At 57.5% G+C, this 23778-nt stretch overlaps 1 protein-coding gene across 5 annotated transcripts in view; it reads right to left on the bottom strand.

The window, feature by feature from the left end:
* LOC147666042 (CTD small phosphatase-like protein 3) overlaps window positions 1-23778 on the bottom strand; it is a 199159-nt gene that overhangs the window by 119365 nt on the left and 56016 nt on the right. For all 5 annotated transcript variants that reach the window (XM_086949300.1, XM_086949301.1, XM_086949304.1 and 2 more), the window contains exons 2-3: window positions 1930-2078; window positions 1333-1447 (exon numbers count right to left, since the gene is read on the bottom strand). In XM_086949300.1, the coding sequence (XP_086805426.1) occupies window positions 1333-1447; window positions 1930-2076 (262 nt within the window). In that variant the 5' untranslated portion in view covers window positions 2077-2078. The remainder of the gene's footprint in view (window positions 1-1332; window positions 1448-1929; window positions 2079-23778) is intronic.

Here is a 23778-nt window from a genome sequence, read left to right as displayed (position 1 = left end):
GCCCAGTACCAATTGGTAAATGCACCTAGGGTACATATCGGAATTTAGAGAGAGAACAGCTAGGCTGTGGGTCTGATTGGCAGGCCCACAGCCAGAGAAAGTCGTAAACCAGTGAAACAAAAGCAAAAAATCTGGGTGATCATAGGATTGCAGACCCTACTCTCCTACACACTCTTCCAATCAGACTGCTAAAAAGCAACCTTCGGAAGGCTTCCAAGCTCATTCCACCATGCCTCAAGCTGCGACCACTGCATTAGCACGTGGAGTTAGGACCCTGGACAGCTGTGGCCCATGTAGGTAAGAGCGGGGGCGGGTGAGATTATTTAATTTTCCCTCGACATCGTCTGTCGAAATCCCCCACCGCTCTTATTTGCACGGGCAGCGGCTGGTTCTGGATATCAAGCAGGCAGCAACTTGGGCTTCCCTACACACGTTCTCCAAACATTACCGTCTGGAAAGTCATGTCCACAGAGATGGTCACTTCACCCGCTCGGTCCTGCAGGACTTCCTTGTGTGAAATTTGTCAGCAGACTCCCCTTCGGGGAGGTAGTTCTTGGGTATCTTTTCTAGGTAAGGAATCTGCAGCCAGACGTCTCCATCAGATGAACAAGTTACTTACCTTCGGTAACGCCTTATCAGGGAGAGACTCCATCTAGCCGCAGAGTCCTTACCGACTCACTCACCCCCGCACTCTGCGAACGGATCTCTAGGGCCGGGCGGATCCTTTTCAGGGCTCTGGTTTACTCATCAACGCTCCGTGCTCTTCATGGCTCCACGCTTCTGGTGTGAAAAGAAAATGAGGTCTGCGCTCCAGGGTGGACCCTATGAAGGTGCCGTTGAAGCCACTTCCATCTCGAACTAGGCATGCTTAGCCGATCAAGGCCACCTACCAGCGCATAGGGGTACGCTCATGGACCATCTCTGGATCCAGTCCTAAAGCTGGGAAAATTCAGAGGAAGGGAATCTGCAGCTAGATACAGTCTATCCCTGATAAAGCGCTATCGAAGGCAAGTCACATGTTCGTTAATGAGAGAAAATCCCTGGCTCTTCGCTGTGCAAACTGCGTTGAACCCTGGCGCGGGGGTGGGCACACTGCGTTAAACCCTGGCGCGGGGTGGGCACACTGCGTTAAACCCTGGCGCGGGGTGGGCACACTGCGTTAAACCCTGGCGCGGGGATGGGCACACTGCGTTAAACCCTGGCGCGGGGTGGCTTTTCATGGGAGACGCTCCCCGTCTCTCAGATGGGCACGCTTTCCATTAGAAGCGCCTGCTTTGCAGATGTGAAGATGGTTTTTTAATTGAAATAATCTGGAATCTGCATTGGCTTTACCTTGAATCTCTTCTGACCGTTTTCGCTTCATCTTCTCCCACCTTGAAGCTCTCTTCATGGGCCTTGTAAACAGGTCCTCCTCTTCCTGGCCACATAAGGAGGAGCTGCATCTTTTCTGAATAAAACAGAAGAATCCACTTTGATTATCTAATTTCAGGCTGATGGGTGCAAGTCCCAATAAAAGCCAGCATGCAAGGCAGATCGTGGCGCTTTATTTCCCCGCCCTCCCTCCCCCCCCCCCGTGACATGCAGGACAGACACAGCTATGTCTGAACACTGCTTCAGCCCCCACCAGCCTGGCAGAACAAACTGACCCTATGACAACACCCTTCACTCCCCCAAGACATGGAGAACAGACACACCATGCGTTGGCACCCCTTCACCCACCTCCCCGCGCCCCCGAAGGACATTCAAGACAGTGGTCATGTATCGACACCCTTCACTCCCCCCACAGACATGCAACACATTCTGACCACAGTCGTCAAGCAAGATGTTTACATTAAAAAAGGGAACATTCTGTCACTTTGATTTGTTTTAAATGTCATTCAATGCATTGGCTCCGCCCCACCAGTCCTGCCTGCTTGGGCCGGCACTCACCCCTCTCTGGGCTCTCAATTCTAACCCCGGTGTTCGTGGGGTTTTGGGGGTTCGTGGGCTTGCATCAAAGTTCCGGGGTCGCGGGGTGCGGGGCGTGGTTGGTTCTGGAAGTTCTCTCACTGCGATCTTACGTGACCGGAGGATCATTTCTGTAGGAAAAAAAACAACCATCAGAGGAGGTTTGGGGAAAGAAGAGCCATGTGAGTGCAAGACCAGCGACAGGAGCCCCAGACCAGCGACAGGAGCCCAAGACCAGCGACAGGAGCCCCAGACCAGCGACAGGAGCCCCAGACCAGCGACAGGAGCTCCAGACCAGCGACAGGAGCCCCAGACCAGCGACAGGAGCCCCAGACCAGCGACAGGAGCCCAAGACCAGCGACAGGAGCCCAAGACCAGCGACAGGAGCCCCAGACCAGCGACAGGAGCCCAAGACCAGCGACAGGAGCCCCAGACCAGCGACAGGAGCTCCAGACCAGCGACAGGAGCCCCAGACCAGCGACAGGAGCCCCAGACCAGCGACAGGAGCCCCAGACCAGCGACAGGAGCCCCAGACCAGCGACAGGAGCCCCAGACCAGCGACAGGAGCCCCAGACCAGCGACAGGAGCCCCAGACCAGCGACAGGAGCCCAAGACCAGCGACAGGAGCCCCAGACCAGCGACAGGAGCCCCAGACCAGCGACAGGAGCCCCAGACCAGCGACAGGAGCCCCAGACCAGCGACAGGAGCCCCAGACCAGCGACAGGAGCCCCAGACCAGCGACAGGAGCCCCAGACCAGCGACAGGAGCCCAAGACCAGCGACAGGAGCCCAAGACCAGCGACAGGAGCCCCAGACCAGCGACAGGAGCCCCAGACCAGCGACAGGAGCCCCAGACCAGCGACAGGAGCCCCAGACCAGCGACAGGAGCCCCAGACCAGCGACAGGAGCCCCAGACCAGCGACAGGAGCCCCAGACCAGCGACAGGAGCCCCAGACCAGCGACAGGAGCCCAAGACCAGCGACAGGAGCCCCAGACCAGCGACAGGAGCCCAAGACCAGCGACAGGAGCCCAAGACCAGCGACAGGAGCCCCAGACCAGCGACAGGAGCCCCAGACCAGCGACAGGAGCCCCAGACCAGCGACAGGAGCCCCAGACCAGCGACAGGAGCCCAAGACCAGCGACAGGAGCCCCAGACCAGCGACAGGAGCCCAAGACCAGCGACAGGAGCCCAAGACCAGCGACAGGAGCCCCAGACCAGCGACAGGAGCCCAAGACCAGCGACAGGAGCCCAAGACCAGCGACAGGAGCCCCAGACCAGCGACAGGAGCCCAAGACCAGCGACAGGAGCCCCAGACCAGCGACAGGAGCCCCAGACCAGCGACAGGAGCCCAAGACCAGCGACAGGAGCCCAAGACCAGCGACAGGAGCCCCAGACCAGCGACAGGAGCCCCAGACCAGCGACAGGAGCCCAAGACCAGCGACAGGAGCCCCAGACCAGCGACAGGAGCCCAAGACCAGCGACAGGAGCCCAAGACCAGCGACAGGAGCCCCAGACCAGCGACAGGAGCCCCAGACCAGCGACAGCAGCCCCAGACCAGCGACAGCAGCCCCAGACCAGCGACAGCAGCCCCAGACCAGCGACAGGAGCCCAAGACCAGCGACAGGAGCCCCAGACCAGCGACAGGAGCCAAAGACCAGCGACAGGAGCCAAAGACAAGCGACAGGAGCCCCAGACCAGCGACAGGAGCCCAAGACCAGCGACAGGAGCCCCAGACCAGCGACAGGAGCCCAAGACCAGCGACAGGAGCCCCAGACCAGCGACAGGAGCCCCAGACCAGCGACAGGAGCCCCAGACCAGCGCCAGGAGCCCCAGACCAGCGCCAGGAGCCCCAGACCAGCGACAGGAGCCCAAGACCAGGGACAGGAGCCCAAGACCAGCGACAGGAGCCCAAGACCAGCGACAGGAGCCCAAGACCAGCGACAGGAGCCCAAGACCAGCGACAGGAGCCCCAGACCAGCGACAGGAGCCCCAGACCAGCGACAGGAGCCAAAGACCAGCGACAGGAGCCCCAGACCAGCGACAGGAGCCCCAGACCAGCGACAGGAGCCCCAGACCAGCGACAGGAGCCCCAGACCAGCGACAGGAGCCCCAGACCAGCGACAGGAGCCCCAGACCAGCGACAGGAGCCCCAGACCAGCGACAGGAGCCCCAGACCAGCGACAGGAGCCCCAGGAGCCCCAGACCAGCGACAGGAGCCCCAGACCAGCGACAGGAGCCCCAGACCAGCGACAGGAGCCCCAGACCAGCGACAGGAGCCCCAGACCAGCGACAGGAGCCCCAGGAGCCCCAGACCAGCGACAGGAGCCCCAGACCAGCGACAGGAGCCCCAGACCAGCGACAGGAGCCCCAGACCAGCGACAGGAGCCCCAGACCAGCGACAGGAGCCCCAGACCAGCGACAGGAGCCCCAGACCAGCGACAGGAGCCCCAGACCAGCGACAGGAGCCCCAGGAGCCCCAGACCAGCGACAGGAGCCCCAGACCAGCGACAGGAGCCCCAGACCAGCGACAGGAGCCCCAGACCAGCGACAGGAGCCCCAGACCAGCGACAGGAGCCCCAGACCAGCGACAGGAGCCAAAGACCAGCGACAGGAGCCCCAGACCAGCAACAGGAGCCCCAGACCAGCGACAGGAGCCCCAGACCAGCGACAGGAGCCCAAGACCAGCGACAGGAGCCCAAGACCAGCGACAGGAGCCCAAGACCAGCGACAGGAGCCCCAGACCAGCGACAGGAGCCCCAGACCAGCGACAGGAGCCCCAGACCAGCGACAGGAGCCCCAGACCAGCGACAGGAGCCCAAGACCAGCGACAGGAGCCCCAGACCAGCGACAGGAGCCCCAGACCAGCGACAGGAGCCCCAGACCAGCGACAGGAGCCCAAGACCAGCGACAGGAGCCCAAGACCAGCGACAGGAGCCCAAGACAAGCAACAGGAGCCCAAGACCAGCGACGGGAGCCCCAGACCAGCGACAGGAGCCCCAGACCAGCGGCAGGAGCCCCAGACCAGCGACAGGAGCCCAAGATCAGCAACAGGAGCCCAAGACCAGCGACAGGAGCCCAAGACCAGCGACAGGAGCCCAAGACCAGCGACAACGACAGGAGCCCAAGACCAGTTCAGTTCAGTAAATTTTTATTTTGATGATTAAAAACCATCATAAAAATACATAGTACATAATACAAATCATCAGAATCATCAATAACATTACATTTCTGAACCGTACAGTGTCAAAAAACAAGATTGATTAAAAAAAGCATTCAATGCCGCCTGAGTCAGCCCCCTGGTATTTCTTAATTTAACAGCAAGTTTTAAAAAGCTCAAGATAGAGCACAAAGTGCGTGTGTCAGTTGCTCTCTGCAAAAATGATAGGGCAGTTTTGATGTGACGCAGTTTTGACTCTTAAAATATTTACAAGAAATCTACGACGGGGGGGGGTGCAATAAAATGAACATAATAATACAAAATGAAGGGTGTCCTGCGGAGACCTATTGTCGCAGCCGCAGGCACCCTTCTGCTCAATTGTTAGGGTAAAACCAGATGGGTAAGCTAAAATATTGGGTAACAAATTAAGCCTAAAACGACACATTAAAAATCTATCTTGCTGATTATACATTAAAAATAAATATGGTTCCATACCCTCTCCGTTACTAACTAGAGAATGTGATATTACAGATGTTTTTGTAGAGTCAAGTAGTTTCCTGTTCATATCATATTTGCCCAGTAAGAGTTTCTGGATCCGATTGTTGCAGCTTGGGTCAATCGGAGATGGATCTGTGAATAGTGTTTGTTGGTCTATGCACCCGAGGGTTTCTTTGACATATTTAAGCCAGGGGATTTGTAGCCACCGATCTCCCTGGAGACAATCTTCAATTATTTGTCTGCTGAGCTCCGCTTCTGGGTTTTCCCAGATTCAGAGCCAGGTCAGAATAGGTCTTAATTGTATCTGGTCTGTAATGTATGGAATACCAAGTTCCGTGTGTACAATCGCTGCTGGGATGCACTGTGGTGTTTTCAGCATCTTACGTAGGAATTTATCTTCCCCTACTTGCAGCTGGTGTACGTCCCTAAAACCCCACACCTCTGCCCCATACGTGGCTTTGGCGATGCTGACCGCTCTATACAGCGTCATCACTTGCTCTGGTGACCACCGACCCAGTCTACGTGCAGAATTTAAAATAGCACCATTTGTTGAGATCAATTTCCTGCATCTTTCCTCCAACAAGGGGGCAAACCTAATCTTACCATCAAACAGGAGGCCCAAGTACGAGAATGTATTAACAGTTTCAAGGACATGCGTTCCTATTTTAAATCCAAATCTTTTGGTGGGTTTTTTCCCTGCCACCATAACGAACGATTTGGTCAAGTTCACGGAGATGTCCAGATTCTCCATGAACTTTACAAATCCATTCACCAGATGTTGTAGGCTCATTGCTCTTCGTGCCAGCAGGACCGCGTCATCTGCGTACAGCAGAACTGGTATATGGCGCGAACCTGCTTTAGGGCAGTCAGTCTTCACATCCAGCAAGGAGCTTTCTAGGTCGTTTTTATAAACGGAAAACAGGAAAGGGGCCAGGATACACCCCTGCCTCACTCCGCTGGTGCACGGGAAGGGATCAGTACTCACCCCCCGCGCTGTAGCGGACCTTGGCAGTGGTGTTCCAGTGTAGTTCTTTTAAGATGTTTATAAGTTCAGGGTCAATTCCCAGTTTGAACATGAGGGCCCAGAGTTTACTTCTATTTACGTTATCGAATGCCGCCGCCAAGTCCATAAACCCCATATACAGCGTTCCGTTACTGGCTTTAGTGTATTTGGCAACTAGGAGGTAGAGGTTGAGGCATTGGTCACTAGTTGATTTGCCCGTTCTGAATCCGTATTGGGTGTCTGCTAGGTTGTGGTGTGCTTCAGTCCACTCAGCAAGGCGATGTAAGACGGCCCTGCCTAATAGTTTAGCTGACACGTCTATCAGCTAGATTGGTCTATAGCATTGTGGGTTGTCCCTACTCCCTTTCTTGTAAATAGGGACAATCTGTGCTGTAGACCAAGATCGTGGGAGCCCAGTTCTAATCGCTGCATTTAGTACTCTGGTCATGATCGGCGCCCATAATTCGGTGTTACTTAGGTAGAGATCGGGGGTGCCGTCCGGCCCTGGTGCTTTGTTTTTGGTGAGACCTTGGATTGCTTTAGTGATTTCCAATAGAGAGAATTCCAATTCCGTGGGTCTCGCCCCCACCCATGGTACGGTCTTAGCTGTTTCGCCCTGATGATTATATAAACTCTCAAAGTGAGTGACCCATTGTTCGGGAAGAATGTTAGTGCTGATAACAGGGGAACTGGAATCTTGGAAGCAGGGACTATTGATGATTCTCCAAAATTGGGTGTAATCCCTATTTTCTCCTGCTTCCCGCAGGTCTGCCCAGACTTCCTTTTGGAGCGTGATCTTTCTTTGTTTAACCTGCATTTTATAGTTATGTATACACCAGGCTACTTTGTTTTTATCTCTTGGGAGCGTCTTTAGGCGGAATTTTAGCTCCCTCAGAGCTTGTGAGCAGTTGGAGTCAAACCAACGTGGATTTGGGGAGTCCTTTGCAGGACGCTTAGTTTTTAACAATCCATCAACCACCTTGGTTAAGGACTCAAATGCCAGGACCACCTCTCTGTCCTCTATTGTAAGTTCAAGGCAGGCCTCTATTTGTTCTTTCCCTCTTTCCATTAAGGAGCAATAACATTCTTGTGCATTGATCTTTGCCCATCTTAAGCACCTCCCCTGGTCAGTTGGACGAAGTTCAATGTCTAAAGGAGCATTCCTTGCTGTCCTCGTATTATAGGGGATTTCAACGGTTAGGGGGTTATGGTCGCTAAAGGGGCTCCATTCCGTTTTTACCTCTTTGACCTGCTCTTTTGCAAAACTAGATATTACATTAAAATCTATGATGGAAGAGCAGCCCCTTCCCTTGAATGTTGGTGTGAGAGTATCTCCTACTCTCAGGGCCAACAGGTCAATAGTGTTTGTGAGAGCAAACCTATCGAGTAGCTTCATGAGGAGTGTTCCCTCTTTATTGTGTTCAAAGTGTGGGCCACTTTCTACAGGGCAGGAGGACCAATCTGGGCTCACGGGCAGAAGTTTCTGGCATAAGTGGCAATTGAAATTTCCCATGAGTAGGATTATTGGTTCTGGGCCGCCCCGCCTTTGATCAATTTCTTCGCTTAGTCTGCTCTCTAATTCGTGTATCACTGGGTAGTTCCCATCTATCGGCCCTGAGTTGTAAAAGTTTAATATTAGGAACCTCTGACCCGGTCCCTGCTTGTAGGGTGTCTGATACCCATGAGGGTTGTGACCATGTGCCTTTTAAATCTAAGTCAACATATATGGCCAGCCCTCCCATCCCCCTTCCTGATCTGCCTTCCGATGCTGGCATAAAGAAGCATTTGTAACCCTCCAGCTGGTAGAGAGAGAGGTCTTGTGCCCAAGTCTCCTGTAAAGCTATGATATGGAAGCCAGTGATATACTCACTCCAGTCCTTATTATCAAATTTTCCCCCCAGGCCGGCTATATTCCAGGACAGTAGAGCTAGCCCTGCCTTGGGGTCTTTTCCTCCCTCTGATACCTGGTTGATTGGTCTACACACTTTCTTGTTATGAGTCATAAGCTCAATAGCTTCCTTGCCTCTCATCATGGAGGGGATTTCTGTCCTCAAGACTCCCAGGCTTTCCCCCACCCCTTTCGTGCTGTGGTTATATTTTGTTGTCCATTTTCAGCGGGAGGTAGTCAGTCGTTTTCATCTAGCGACTGCAAGGGGGCAAATCTGTTTCTCCGCTGTGGATAGTCTCTGGTTGGTAAGAATTGGCCTGTCTGATTAGGCCTTCTGTCCCTTTGTCTGAATGGTGCCCTTGCTGTGTTCCAGATTTGACAAATCTGATTGTTAATGCTCCGCCTCCTTGGGTAAAAATATCCCAGGGGGAAAGTGCAGATTGTACTAGTGTGGTTTCTGTTTGTGTTTCCCAATATGTAATCTACCAGATTAACATCTCTGAAGTTTGCCACAGTAAAGTCCCCTATTCTATCTTTTTTCTTCTTCCTGGCCAGTTCACTCTTCTTACATGTAATATCTCCCCCTTTCCCCGGTGTTCAAGGGTCTGTGGATATTTAGCCATTTTATTATTTTGGATTTTAATTCTAAATGGGTTTCTTTTTCTGCGGGTCTGAGTTCTGGCACCCCTGCAAAAACTAAGACATAGGGGCAAGCTTCCGGGGGTAGATTTATGTGTGGCGGGGGGCTTTCTAATCTCTCAAATGGCTCGCATTCGTATAGAGGTAAACTAGTTGGGCCTTGAGCTAAATGCTGGACTTCCTGCACTATTTTGGTGGTTGTTTGCTGTTGGGGTTTAGCTAAATATTTCGTTCCGCCATTGTGGGAGGGTCCCCTCTCTGGGTGTACTGGCGCTTTAGGCGGATCATGGACCTGTGCAATCGTGTGTTGTGTGTATCTAACACAATTATTAATAGCCGCAGTTTGATTAGAGGACGTCTTTATGGCTTGGTCGAAGCCTACGGTAGGGTTCTTGCTTATCGGGGCCATTGTCTTGCCCTGTTTGGTCAGTTCATTTGCAATTTTGTCCATCCTGCTGTTTATCGGTTTCATCTGGTCTATGATAAAGACTTACAGATGTTTTTTTAGATTGCCAATTACCTCCTCTATCCACCCTGGCGGTCTTACGCTGGGGGCTCCTACTTCGTCCTCAGCGATGGTCTTCTTGCTATTTTTTGGTCTACGGGCACCTGTATTTGATATATTTTTCCTGGGTTGTCCCTTGCCCCCTCGTTGTTGTTTGGCTCTACTCCTTGGCTCTCCTGCCCCAGGTTGTGCTGGCTGTTGAGCACAGGGAATACCCTCAATTGAGTTGGTCACTATTTCTATGTTTGGGCTTTCTGAGAGAGTTTGGTCTCTAGATTGTGTGGGGGTAACTAATATTGGGATTGGCGAGGAGGACAAGCTCCTTTCCATGCGCTCAATCTCCCCCGAGACTTTCCTCAGCATCAGGTCTATCCCAGTAGGTTCGTTAACATCGTTAGGTGGCGCATCACTTGCTCCAGCAATGACCTGATTTGGTCTATCAACTAGGTTTGCTTTGCTCGTAACCGAGCGTGTTTTTGGTGATTTGGTCATGACTGGGGTTCGATGGCTTATCACCCAACCTGTTCACCCTGAATTCCTACTCATAGGTACACGAAAAGTCTAGAGCAGTCTAATCCAGCCCGTATCCAGATTCACAATCTTGTGTTAGACGGGGCGAGTTCAACAGACAATTCAGTAGTGAAGTCAATGTATTATTATTATTGGACCCCAGCAAGAAAACCATCCAGAGTGAAAACAAAGTGCCTTTGGAATGTGTCAGAGTCAAGGGGGGTGGCCCAGCCCGGCCTTGTCCAGCCCTGGACGGCCACAGACGGCCACAGACGGCCACAGACGGCCCGCCCTCTGACCGGGCTCAGCCCGACGACCGCCCGCGCGTGTCCCGCGAGGCGGGAGATGACGCCATTTTCAAGCGCCTCCGGGTGCGTTTGGGGGCATGGCCAGCTGCGACCTCCTGGGTATTGCAGTGCGCACCGTTCCCCCCGCACTGCAGCTGCGTCTGATGACCTGCGGCGCTTGCAGCGGGGGGGGAACGGCAACAGGGCAACAGGGCGGTGTAGCGGCAAGCAGAGCCCCGGCAGGAAAGGCAGCAAGGCAAGGGTCCCAGCGGAGAAATGCACAGGGCAAATGTCCTCAGCGTCCGGCGTGTCTGAGGTGAGTTCTATCTACTGGCAACTCAAGCCCAAGACCAGCGACAGGAGCCCAAGAATCACAAACACAGCAAGACAGAGTCCAACTGGAAGCGAGGAGCAGGGGAGTCTGAGAAGACAATCACAGAACATCAGATGTGTTGGACAGGCCACAGGAAGAGCTCGCTCCCTCCCAGCATGACAGGGCCCGAGCCCCGGCCCTCCAGGTGTTACCCACAGAAGTACCCCGCACCCAGTCTCATACGGGACTCCTGCCCCCGGACATCTCTGTATCATGGGGCCGAACCACCACCGGCCCTCGCCCGGCCGCCATCTTGGACACTGCACCACGAGGCCGCGTGGCCTCAGATCGACCCTAACCCTGGGCCTGGCCAGGCCCCGACATCCCGGCACCACCATCCACCCAGGAGGTGAACGGACCACTTGGCAGGTCAATGGGAGAAAGAAGTGTCGATGGCTCTCCCCCGCCAGGTGCCGATCGCACCCAGCTCCCCCCGGGCGCTGGCTCCACCCCCCTGCTGGGTGTCTGGACTCCCTCATCCCGGACCTCCCGACCTCCAAGTGCGAGGGTCCGGACATCAAAGGGTGCCAGACCTATAACTGGGGCAGCTCCAGAGCAGGAAGGCAGTTGTATCCTGGAGTCGAGAGACACCGTGAAGAACTCATCCTTGACGGACTACTGGCGCTGCCGTAGTCCTGCCTTGCGAACTATCGTCCTGCCTGCTGGCGCTGCCGCAACCCTCTGCATCCTTCATCTTCGTCGGGACCTGCTGGCACGGCCGCGGACCGTTGTAACTACCACCTTCATCGGGACCTGCTGGCGCCGCCGCGGACCGTCGCTACCTACGATCATCTCGGGACCTACCGGCGCTGCCGCGGCCCGTCCATCTAGAACGCCGAGCTCGAGGATTGTGAGCTATTCATCATATCATCGCACCTACCAGATTGGTAATAAGACTGTCCCGCTACCCCCTTCCCATCCAAGAGACTAGAATCGAGGGGACCCCTGAGTCCAGACCTCCTTGTACCATTCTACCGTACTTAAAGATCACTTATAAAGAACGTTAAACCTTATCTCTGTGTGGTGTAGTCTGTGGGGGGGAAGTTACTTGTCTGTACGATCGCTGGAGGGGTTCTCCCTGGAGACCTCTCCCATTGTCCTCGGCCGACCCTCCCGGTCCGTCTAACATTGGTGGCAGCGGCGGGATCCGAATCAACGCGTAATCGTACAGAGAGTAGCTCACCCCACGACGAAAACACAATGACAACCAAAGAGAGCGGATCCACCGAGAAATTCCAGATGGAGAAATTGGAAGAATACAGCCATCGTGAATTGAAACAATTCTGCATGGAATTAGGCATTGCTACCACCGGCCTGAGTACTAAAGACGATTTCAAGCACGCCATTGAGTCATGGGCAGAAACCGGGGCAGTCAGACCCCCGGACCAAAACGTTGCAGCATCAGAGAGGAACACCACGGCTCCCGAGGAGCGAAGAACGGGTCTCTCGCAGGAAGAGATCCAAGAGAGAGAAAAAAGCAGACTGCATGAGTTAGAAATGGCCCGAATCAAAATGGACAGTGAGTTCAAATTAGCCGAACAGAAACTGAACCTAGAACATTTGCGGCTCCGAGAAGAACGGGAAGAAAAACAGAGGCAGAGAGAGCTTGAAGAAAAAAAATTAGCGTACGAACACGAGCGCAATCTAGCAGAAATAAACCTACGGAAACAGAACAAAGAACTCGGAGTGCCCGAGCAACCGCTCACCCCAGGAACGACAGAAAAGAAAGTACACATCCCCAAGGATGTCGTTCGAGAATATTTCTGAGATGACGACATACAACAGTGGTTCAAGGCCTACGAGATCGCCATGACCTCCCACCGGATTGATCGAAGTGACTGGGGAGCCGGTCTATGGGGGAGGTTCGTCAATGAAGGCCGCGATGCCCTGTTACAGCTCCCAGACCATCTGATGACCTCCTATGACCACATGAAGGCGGCCCTCCTCACCCGATATGGGCTCACACCCGAAATGTACCGCCAGAGGTTCCGAGAAGGCACCCGGATCCCAGGTACAACTTGGGTGGAATATGTAAACTATTTCAGCCGAGCCTTCGAGGGTTGGATCAAGGGAAGCCATGTAACAACCTACGAGCAACTTTTTAATCTCATGGTGTGGGAGCACCTCTCTAACAACTGCTTCGTCGAGCTCAGGCAGCACCTCCTCGACAGTAAATTGACTGACCCACGGCAGCTCGCCGCCGAAGCTGACCGGTGGGAGAGCACTCGAGTAGGCCGGAGTGGGCCACACGAACAGAACCGGAACAACCGAGGTCAGCACCGTCCCCGCGGAGGAGGAGGAGGCCAGGGACGAGGAAGAGACACCGTCCCGGCCGCTCCCGCTGCAAGCACCCCGCCCCCGGCCAACCGGGGCAACCCCCCGGTGCGCCCGGGGTTCCGAGCCAGTGTCACATGTCACCGATGCCAGCGAGTCGGCCACTACGCCAATGACCCGAACTGTCCCCAGAACCAGACTCCGAGACCCCGCCAGGTAGCTGCCGCCACCCTGGGGGGAGAACAAATCTCCGAAGAACAGGAGGAGTGCGAACAAGAACAACAAGAGTGGGAACCGGCCGCCATGGTTCTAGCGTGCCTAGGGGGAAGAGACATGGTCCCGCGGGCTCCCTTACCCACCAACACCAGAAAATATGGTCAGTGGGTGAACATTAATGGGCGCAGGGCCGAAGCCCTATGTGACACAGGGGCCAGTGTGACGGCCGTCCGCTGTCACCTGGTGACCCCAGAACAGATCCTGCCGAACATTCTCTGCCCCGTCCGTTCAGCCGACAATTCGGAGAGTCTATGTCGGATGGCCTGCGTCCCCTTCGAATGGGAAGGAGTATCCGGCATGTTGAAGGTGACGGTCCGAGATGACGCCCCCGTGGACTGTCTCCTGGGAAATGATCTTGAGAGTTCCCCGTGGACCGCCGTAGAAAGAAGAGAACACCTGGGGATGTTGGGCCTCCCAGACTGGGCGTGTGTAACCACCCGGTCCATGGCCGCCCGTACCATCCCCCGACCAGAAGAACCCGAATGGCCAGCACCCCCTCCCCCGATCGCTCCAGTAGAAGACACCGACCCACCGGAACAAACTCCCGAAGGGCTCGCTCAACCCCAGGACCTTCCCAGCCTGGCTCAGTGGTGTCAAGAGGGGGGGCCCACCCAAGAACAGTTCCGTCAAGAACAGAAGGCCTGTCCCTCCCTAGAGGGACTCCGCCAGCAAGCCCTCGCCCAGAGCGCAGGGGACACCACCGAAGCCCATTGGATCTATTGGGACAACGACTTGTTGTACAGTGAACAGAGAATCGCGGAGTTAGGGGCCAGTCGAGTGCTGGTGGTGCCCCTCCGTTTTAGAGACTTCTTGTTAAATCTGGCCCACGATGTCCCCCTGGCTGGAAACCTGGGTCAAGACAAAACCTACAGTCGCCTGGTGACCCACTTTTTCTGGCCCAAGATGAGAAACGACGTCCTCAACCACTGCCGGTCCTGCCCCACGTGCCAGGCCAGCGGGAAAAGCGGCCGCAAACTTAAAGCACCTCTGCAACCCTTCCCGGTTGTCACCACCCCGTTCGAGAGGGTGGGCATAGACATTGTGGGGCCCCTGGACCCCCGTACAGCACAAGGTCATCGGTTCATCCTGGTACTGGTGGACCACGCCACCCGCTACCCAGAGGCTGTTCCCCTGCGAACTGTAACAGCCCCGGTGGTCGGCCGGGCCTTAATGGGGATCTTCTCCCGGGTGGGCTTTCCCCGAGAAGTCGTCAGCGACCGAGGCACAAACTTTATTTCAAAATATATGAAGTCCCTCTGGCAACAGTGCGGGGTCACCTACCGATTCACGACCCCCTATCACCCTCAAGGAAACGGACTCGTCGAGCGGTTCAACCGCACCCTCAAAGGAATGATTGGGGGGTTGGAAGAGCCCCTCCGTCGCCAGTGGGATGTGCTACTGCCGTGCCTCCTCTTCGCATATCGAGAAGTCCCCCAGAAGTCCCTCGGCTTCAGCCCGTTCGAACTCTTGTATGGACACCCGGTGCGAGGGCCCCTCAGCCTAGTCAAAGAAGGTTGGGAGATGGCCCCCCTAAAGACCCCCCCAGATGTCTTCAAGTACCTCCTGACCCTACGCAATCAAACCAGGCGATTCAGAGAAATGGCGAAAGCGAACCTGGAGGCCAGTCAGGAGGACATGAAAAAATCGTACGATCAAAATGCCTCCTCCATCGAATTAGAACCTGGCCAACAAGTGTGGGTGATGTCCCCCACCGAACCCTGTGCCTTGCAGGACAAGTGGACGGGGCCCTTCAAAGTGGTCGAGCGCAAGAGCCCCGTCACCTATCTCATCGATATGGAATCTCCACGGAACCCCCTCCGGGTCCTCCACGCCAATAGACTCAAACCCCACTTTGTGCGCTCGGAGCTCAGTCTCCTGATGGCTACAGACAGCGGAGCGGAAGAAGACTCCGAGCCTCTCCCTGATCTCCTAAGGACCGGGGAAAAAGATGGTTCCGTGGACGGGGTCCGACTCTCAGATGCCCTTACCCCGGAACAGCGCCAAGGCTGCCGGGACCTCCTGCTGCAATTCGCGACCCTGTTTTCCCTCACCCCAGGGGTCACCCCCTGGTGCTTGCATGACGTGGACACTGGGGACAGTCCCCCTATCAGACATCGGGCGTACCGCGTACCAGATCGGGTACGGGCCTGCATCCAAGAGGAGGTGTCAAAGATGCTCACGATCGGGGTCATCGAGCCTTCGGACAGCCCCTGGGCCAGCCCGGTCGTGCTGGTCCCCAAAGCTGCTGCCCCCGGCACCACCCCTGAGCTCCGATTCTGCGTCGACTACCGGGGCTTGAACGCTGTCACCAGAACCGACGCTCATCCCATCCCCCGAGCAGATGAACTGATCGACCGCATGGTGGCTGCCCGCTACCTCAGCATCTTCGACCTGACGGCGGGCTACTGGCAGATCGGTCTCACACCCCGGGCTCAAGAACGATCCGCTTTTTCCACTCCCGATGGCCACTACCACTTCAAGGTCATGCCGTTCGGCATGAAGAATGCTCCAGCTACTTTTCAGCGACTGGTGAACCAGGTCTTGGCGGGGCTCGAGGAGTTCAGCGCCGCCTACCTGGACGATATCGCTGTGTACAGCCGCCACTGGTCCGACCACCTCCACCACCTCCGAGAGGTCCTGCAGGCCCTCCAACGGGCCGGCCTCACAATCAAGGCCAGCAAGTGCCAAATTGGTCAGGGGTCCGTAACCTATCTCGGACACCAGGTGGGAAGCGATCTGGTGGCCCCTCTTCAACTCAAGATTGCTGCCATCCAGTCCTGGCAGCCTCCCGTCACACAGACCGAGGTCCGAGCCTTCTTGGGGCTCACCGGCTACTACCGGCGGTTCGTGAAGGATTATGGCAGCATTGTGGGGCCCCTCACGGAACTCACATCCAAAAACCACCCGAAGGAGGTCAACTGGACCCCAGACTGTCAAGCGGCCTTCGAGAAGCTGAAGGCCGCCATGTGCAATGCCCCTGTGCTCCAGGCCCCCGACTACAGTCGGGAATTCATTGTACAAACGGATGCCTCCGACCATGGCATTGGGGAGGTCCTCTCCCAGTTGAACCCCGAAGGACTTGACCAACCAGTGGCCTTCATCAGCAGACGTCTCCGGGCCCGAGAACAGCGCTGGAGCACCATCGAGAGGGAGGCCTTCGCAGTGGTGTGGGCCCTCAAAAAGCTCCGGCCCTATCTCTTCGGTACCCACTTCCGGGTGCAGACAGATCATCGGCCCCTGCAGTGGCTAATGCAGATGCGGGGGGAAAACCCCAAACTATTGCGTTGGTCCATCTCCCTGCAGGGGATGGACTTCACTGTGGAACATCGACCCGGCCAAGACCACACCAACGCAGATGGCCTGTCACGCTTTTTCCGCCTCGACGAGGAGAGTCCTCAAGAGGATGGGTGACTCTCCCCGCCTTCAGCTGGGGGGGACGCATGTTGGACAGGCCACAGGAAGGGCTCGCTCCCTCCCAGCATGACAGGGCCCGAGCCCCGGCCCTCCAGGTGTTACCCACAGAAGTACCCCGCACCCAGTCTCATACGGGACTCCTGCCCCCGGACATCTCTGTATCATGGGGCCGAACCACCACCGGCCCTCGCCCGGCCCGGCCGCCATCTTGGACACTGCACCACGAGGCCGCGTGGCATCAGATCGACCCTAACCCTGGGCCTGGCCAGGCCCCGACATCCCGGCACCACCATCCACCCAGGAGGTGAACGGACCACTTGGCAGGTCAATGGGAGAAAGAAGTGTCGATGGCTCTCCCCCGCCAGGTGCCGATCGCACCCAGCTCCCCCCGGGCGCTGGCTCCACCCCCCTGCTGGGTGTCTGGACTCCCTCATCCCGGACCTCCCGACCTCCAAGTGCGAGGGTCCGGACATCAAAGGGCGCCAGACCTATAACTGGGGCAGCTCCAGAGCAGGAAGGCAGTTGTATCCTGGAGTCGAGAGACACTGTGAAGAACTCATCCTTGACGGACTACTGGCGCTGCCGTAGTCCTGCCTTGCGAACTATCGTCCTGCCTGCTGGCGCTGCCGCAACCCTCTGCATCCTTCATCTTCGTCGGGACCTGCTGGCACAGCCGCGGACCGTTGTAACTACCACCTTCATCGGGACCTGCTGGCGCCGCCGCGGACCGTCGCTACCTACGATCATCTCGGGACCTACCGGAGCTGCCGCGGCCCGTCCATCTAGAGCGCCGAGCTCGAGGATTGTGAGCTATTCATCATATCATCGCACCTACCAGATTGGTAATAAGACTGTCCCGCTACCCCCTTCCCATCCAAGAGACTAGAATCGAGGGGACCCCTGAGTCCAGACCTCCTTGTACCATTCTACCGTACTTAAAGATCACTTATAAAGAACGTTAAACCTTATCTCTGTGTGGTGTACGTCTGTGGGGGGGAAGTTACTTGTCTGTACGATCGCTGGAGGGGTTCTCCCTGGAGACCTCTCCCATTGTCCTCGGCCGACCCTCCCGGTCCGTCTAACAAGATGCAAAACTCAAAGTCACTGCTTCAGACTAACTGCCTACACCAGGAGCCACAAACTTTATTCTCCAACTCACCCTTCACAAACTAGTCCCTTAAAAATCGAATGGGCAGACTGTCAAACTGTCTGCAGGCAGCCGACCGCCCCTGGATAGGCAGACAGTCTGCAGCAGGGGTCTCCAAACCGGTCCTGGAGGGCCGGATCCATGCCAGATTTTTTGGATATCCCTATTGAGATACATGTATTAATTTTAAAATCTGGCATGGATCCGGCCCTCCAGGACCGGTTTGGAGACCCCTGGTCTACACAGGCAGCCGACCGCCACTGGATAGGCAGACAGTCTACAGGCAGCCGACCGCCGCTGGATAGGCAGACAGTCTACAGGCAGCCGACCGCCACTGGATAGGCAGACAGTCTGCAGGCAGCCGACCGCCGCTGGATAGGCAGACAGTCTACAGGCAACCGACCGCTGCTGGATAGGCAGACAGTCTGCAGGCAGCCGAACGCCGCTGGATAGGCAGACAGTCTGCAGGCAGCCGAACGCCGCTGTATAGGCAGACAGTCTACAGGCAACCGACCGCTGCTGGATAGGCAGACAGTCTGCAGGCAGCCGAACGCCGCTGGATAGGCAGACAGTCTACAGGCAACCGACCGCTGCTGGATAGGCAGACAGTCTGCAGGCAGCTGAACGCCGCTGGATAGGCAGACAGTCTGCAGGCAGCCGACCGCTGCTGGATAGGCAGACAGTCTGCAGGCTGCCGACCTCAGCTGGATAGGCAGACAGTCTGCAGGCTGCCGACCGCAGCTAGATAGGCAGACAGTCTACAGGCAGCCGACCGCCGCTGGATACGCAGACAGTCTGCAGGCAGCTGACCGCAGCTGGATAGGCAGACAGTCTGCAGGCAGCTGACCGCAGCTGGATAGGCAGACAGTCTACAGGCAACCGACCGCTGCTTGATAGGCAGACAGTCTGCAGGCAGCTGACCGCCGCTGGATAGGCAGACAGTCTACAGGCAACCGACCGCTGCTGGATAGGCAGACAGTCTGCAGGCAGCTGACCACCGCTGGATAGGCAGACAAAGCAGGCAGCCGACCGCCGCTGGAAAGGCAGACAGTCTGCAGGCTGCCGACCGCAGCTGGATAGGCAGACAGTCTACAGGCAACCGACCGCTGCTGGATAGGCAGACAGTCTGCAGGCAGCCGACCGCCGCTGGATTGGCAGACAGTCTGCAGGCAGCCGAACGCCGCTGGATACGCAGACAGTCTGCAGGCAGCTGACTGCAGCTGGATAGGCAGACAGTCTGCAGGCAGCTGACCGCAGCTGGATAGGCAGACAGTCTACAGGCAACCGACCGCTGCTTGATAGGCAGACAGTCTGCAGGCAGCTGACCGCCGCTGGATAGGCAGACAGTCTACAGGCAACCGACCTCTGCTGGATAGGCAGACAGTCTGCAGGCAGCTGACTGCAGCAGGATAGGCAGACAGTCTGCAGGCAGCTGACCGCAGCTGGATAGGCAGACAGTCTACAGGCAACCGACCGCTGCTGGATAGGCAGACAGTCTGCAGGCAGCTGACCGCCGCTGGATAGGCAGACAGTCTGCAGGCAGCCGACCGCTGCTGGATAGGCAGACAGTCTACAGGCAGCCGACCGCCGCTGGATAGGCAGACAGTCTGCAGGCTGCCGACCGCCGCTGGATAGGCAGACAAAGCTGGCAGCCAGCCGCTGGTTAGGCCGACGGTCTGCAGGCAGCCGAACGCCGCTGGATAGGCAGACAAAGCTGGCAGCCAGCCGCTGGTTAGGCCGACGGTCTGCAGGCAGCCGGCCGCTGGATAAACAGTCTGCTGGCAGCCGAACGCTGGATAGGCAGACGGAATGCTGGCAGCTGGATAGGCAGACAGTCTGCAGGATGCCGACCGCAGCTGGATAGGCAGACAGTCTACAGGCAACCGACCGCTGCTGGATAGGCAGACAGTCTGCAGGCAGCCGACCGCCGCTGGATAGGCAGACAGTCTGCAGGCAGCCGAACGCCGCTGGATACGCAGACAGTCTGCAGGCAGCTGACCGCAGCTGGATAGGCAGACAGTCTACAGGCAACCGACCGCTGCTTGATAGGCAGACAGTCTGCAGGCAGCTGACCGCCGCTGGATAGGCAGACAGTCTGCAGGCAGCTGACCGCCGCTGGATAGGCAGACAAAGCTGGCAGCCAGCCGCTGGTTAGGCCGACGGTCTGCAGGCAGCCGGCCGCTGGATAAACAGTCTGCTGGCAGCCGGCCGCTGGATAGGCAGACAGTCTGCAGGCAGCCGAACGCCGCTGGATAGGCAGACAGTCTGCAGGCAGCCGACCGCCGCTGGATAGGCAGACAGTCTGCAGGCAGCCGACCGCTGCTGGATAGGCAGACAGTCTACAGGCAGCCGACCGCTGCTGGATAGGCAGACAGTCTGCAGGTAGCCGAACGCCGCTGGATAGGCAGACAGTCTGCAGGCAGCCGAACGCCGCTGGATAGGTAGACAGTCTACAGGCTGCCGACCGCCGCTGGATAGGCAGACAGTCTACAGGCAGCCGACCGCCGCTGGATAGGCAGACAGTCTACAGGCAGCCGACCGCAGCTGGATAGGCAGACAGTCTACAGGCAACCGACCGCTGCTGGATAGGCAGACAGTCTGCAGGCAGCCGACCGCCGCTGGATAGGCAGACAGTCTGCAGGCAGCCGACCGCCGCTGGATAGGCAGACAGTCTGCAGGCAGCCGACCGCCGCTGGATAGGCAGACAGTCTGCAGGCTGCCGACCGCAGCTGGATAGGCAGACAGTCTACAGGCAGCTGACCGCCGCTGGATAGGCAGACAGTCTACAGGCAACCGACCGCTGCTTGATAGGCAGACAGTCTGCAGGCAGCTGACCGCCGCTGGATAAGCAGACAGTCTGCAGGCAACCGACCGCTGCTGGATAGGCAGACAGTCTGCAGGCAGCTGACCGCAGCTGGATAGGCAGACAGTCTACAGGCAACCGACCGCTGCTTGATAGGCAGACAGTCTGCAGGCAGCTGACCGCCGCTGGATAAGCAGACAGTCTGCAGGCAGCCGACCGCCGCTGGATAGGCAGACAGTCTGCAGGCAGCCGAACGCCGCTGGATACGCAGACAGTCTGCAGGCAGCTGACCGCAGCTGGATAGGCAGACAGTCTACAGGCAACCGACCGCTGCTGGATAGGCAGACAGTCTGCAGGCAGCTGACCGCCGCTGGATAAGCAGACAGTCTGCAGGCAACCGACCGCTGCTGGATAGGCAGACAGTCTACAGGCAACCGACCGCTGCTGGATAGGCAGACAAAGCTGGCAGCCAGCCGCTGGTTAGGCCGACGGTCTGCAGGCAGCCGGCCGCTGGATAAACAGTCTGCTGGCAGCCGGCCGCTGGATAGGCAGACGGAATGCTGGCAGCTGGATAGGCAGACAGTCTGCAGGATGCCGACCGCAGCTGGATAGGCAGACAGTCTACAGGCAACCGACCGCTGCTGGATAGGCAGACAGTCTGCAGGCAGCCGACCGCCGCTGGATAGGCAGACAGTCTGCAGGCAGCCGAACGCCGCTGGATACGCAGACAGTCTGCAGGCAGCTGACCGCAGCTGGATAGGCAGACAGTCTACAGGCAACCGACCGCTGCTTGATAGGCAGACAGTCTGCAGGCAGCTGACCGCCGCTGGATAGGCAGACAGTCTGCAGGCAGCTGACCGCCGCTGGATAGGCAGACAAAGCTGGCAGCCAGCCGCTGGTTAGGCCGACGGTCTGCAGGCAGCCGGCCGCTGGATAAACAGTCTGCTGGCAGCCGGCCGCTGGATAGGCAGACAGTCTGCAGGCAGCCGAACGCCGCTGGATAGGCAGACAGTCTGCAGGCAGCCGACCGCCGCTGGATAGGCAGACAGTCTGCAGGCAGCCGACCGCTGCTGGATAGGCAGACAGTCTACAGGCAGCCGACCGCTGCTGGATAGGCAGACAGTCTGCAGGTAGCCGAACGCCGCTGGATAGGCAGACAGTCTGCAGGCAGCCGAACGCCGCTGGATAGGTAGACAGTCTACAGGCTGCCGACCGCCGCTGGATAGGCAGACAGTCTACAGGCAGCCGACCGCCGCTGGATAGGCAGACAGTCTACAGGCAGCCGACCGCAGCTGGATAGGCAGACAGTCTACAGGCAACCGACCGCTGCTGGATAGGCAGACAGTCTGCAGGCAGCCGACCGCCGCTGGATAGGCAGACAGTCTGCAGGCAGCCGACCGCCGCTGGATAGGCAGACAGTCTGCAGGCAGCCGACCGCCGCTGGATAGGCAGACAGTCTGCAGGCTGCCGACCGCAGCTGGATAGGCAGACAGTCTACAGGCAGCTGACCGCCGCTGGATAGGCAGACAGTCTACAGGCAACCGACCGCTGCTTGATAGGCAGACAGTCTGCAGGCAGCTGACCGCCGCTGGATAAGCAGACAGTCTGCAGGCAACCGACCGCTGCTGGATAGGCAGACAGTCTGCAGGCAGCTGACCGCAGCTGGATAGGCAGACAGTCTACAGGCAACCGACCGCTGCTTGATAGGCAGACAGTCTGCAGGCAGCTGACCGCCGCTGGATAAGCAGACAGTCTGCAGGCAGCCGACCGCCGCTGGATAGGCAGACAGTCTGCAGGCAGCCGAACGCCGCTGGATACGCAGACAGTCTGCAGGCAGCTGACCGCAGCTGGATAGGCAGACAGTCTACAGGCAACCGACCGCTGCTGGATAGGCAGACAGTCTGCAGGCAGCTGACCGCCGCTGGATAAGCAGACAGTCTGCAGGCAACCGACCGCTGCTGGATAGGCAGACAGTCTACAGGCAACCGACCGCTGCTGGATAGGCAGACAAAGCTGGCAGCCAGCCGCTGGTTAGGCCGACGGTCTGCAGGCAGCCGGCCGCTGGATAAACAGTCTGCTGGCAGCCGGCCGCTGGATAGGCAGACGGAATGCTGGCAAAGTGCCATCCAATCACAGGATACAAAGTCTGTTGACAATTGATTGCTGGATGCAAAGTCTACAGGCACAAACCTTTCAGGAGTCTTGTCACTGGATGTACAATTTACAGATGACGTCCCTGAATGCAGACCATCTGCACACACCGGTTATCAGTAGATATTCACGGTTGCGGGCAGTGGAATAATAGACAACTCAATCTGCCAGCAGCACACCACTGGACGTGCACTGCGTGCAGGCAGCACACCACTGGACGTGCACTGCGTGCAGGCAGCACACCACTGGACGTGCAGTGCGTGCAGGCAGCACACCACTTGACGTGCACTGCGTGCAGGCAGCACATCACTGGATGTGCACTGCGTGCAGGCGGCACACCACTGGACGTGCACTGCGTACAGGCAGCACACCACTGGACGTGCACTGCGTGCAGGAGCAACCCACTGGGCGTGCACTGCTTGCAGGCAGCACACCACTGGACGTGCACTGCGTGCAGGCAGCACACCACTGGACGTGCAGTGCGTGCAGGCAGCACACCACTGGAGGTGCACTCTGTGCAGGCAGCACACCACTGGATGTGCAATGCGTGCAGGCAGCACACCACTGGACATGCACTGCGTGCAGGCAGCACACCACTGGACGTGCACTGTGTGCAGGCAGCACACCACTGGATGTGCACTGCGTGCAGGCAGCACACCACTGGACGTGCACTGCGTGCAGGCAGCACACCACTGGACGTGCACTGCGTGCAGGCAGCACACCACTGGACGTGCACTGCGTGCAGGCAGCACACCACTGGACATGCGCTGTGTGCAGGCAGCACACCACTGGATGTGCACTGCGTGCAGGCAACACCCCACTGGATGTGCACGGCGTGCAGGCAGCACCCCACGGGATGTGCACTGCGTGCAGGCAGAACACCACTGGATGTGTACTGCGTGTAGG

Source organism: Lissotriton vulgaris, unplaced genomic scaffold, assembly GCF_964263255.1.
Source record: "Lissotriton vulgaris unplaced genomic scaffold, aLisVul1.2 SCAFFOLD_1937, whole genome shotgun sequence".
NCBI lineage: Eukaryota > Metazoa > Chordata > Amphibia > Caudata > Salamandridae > Lissotriton > Lissotriton vulgaris.
Note: the sequence above shows the minus strand (reverse complement) of the source record. Positions and strands in the feature narration are given on the sequence as shown.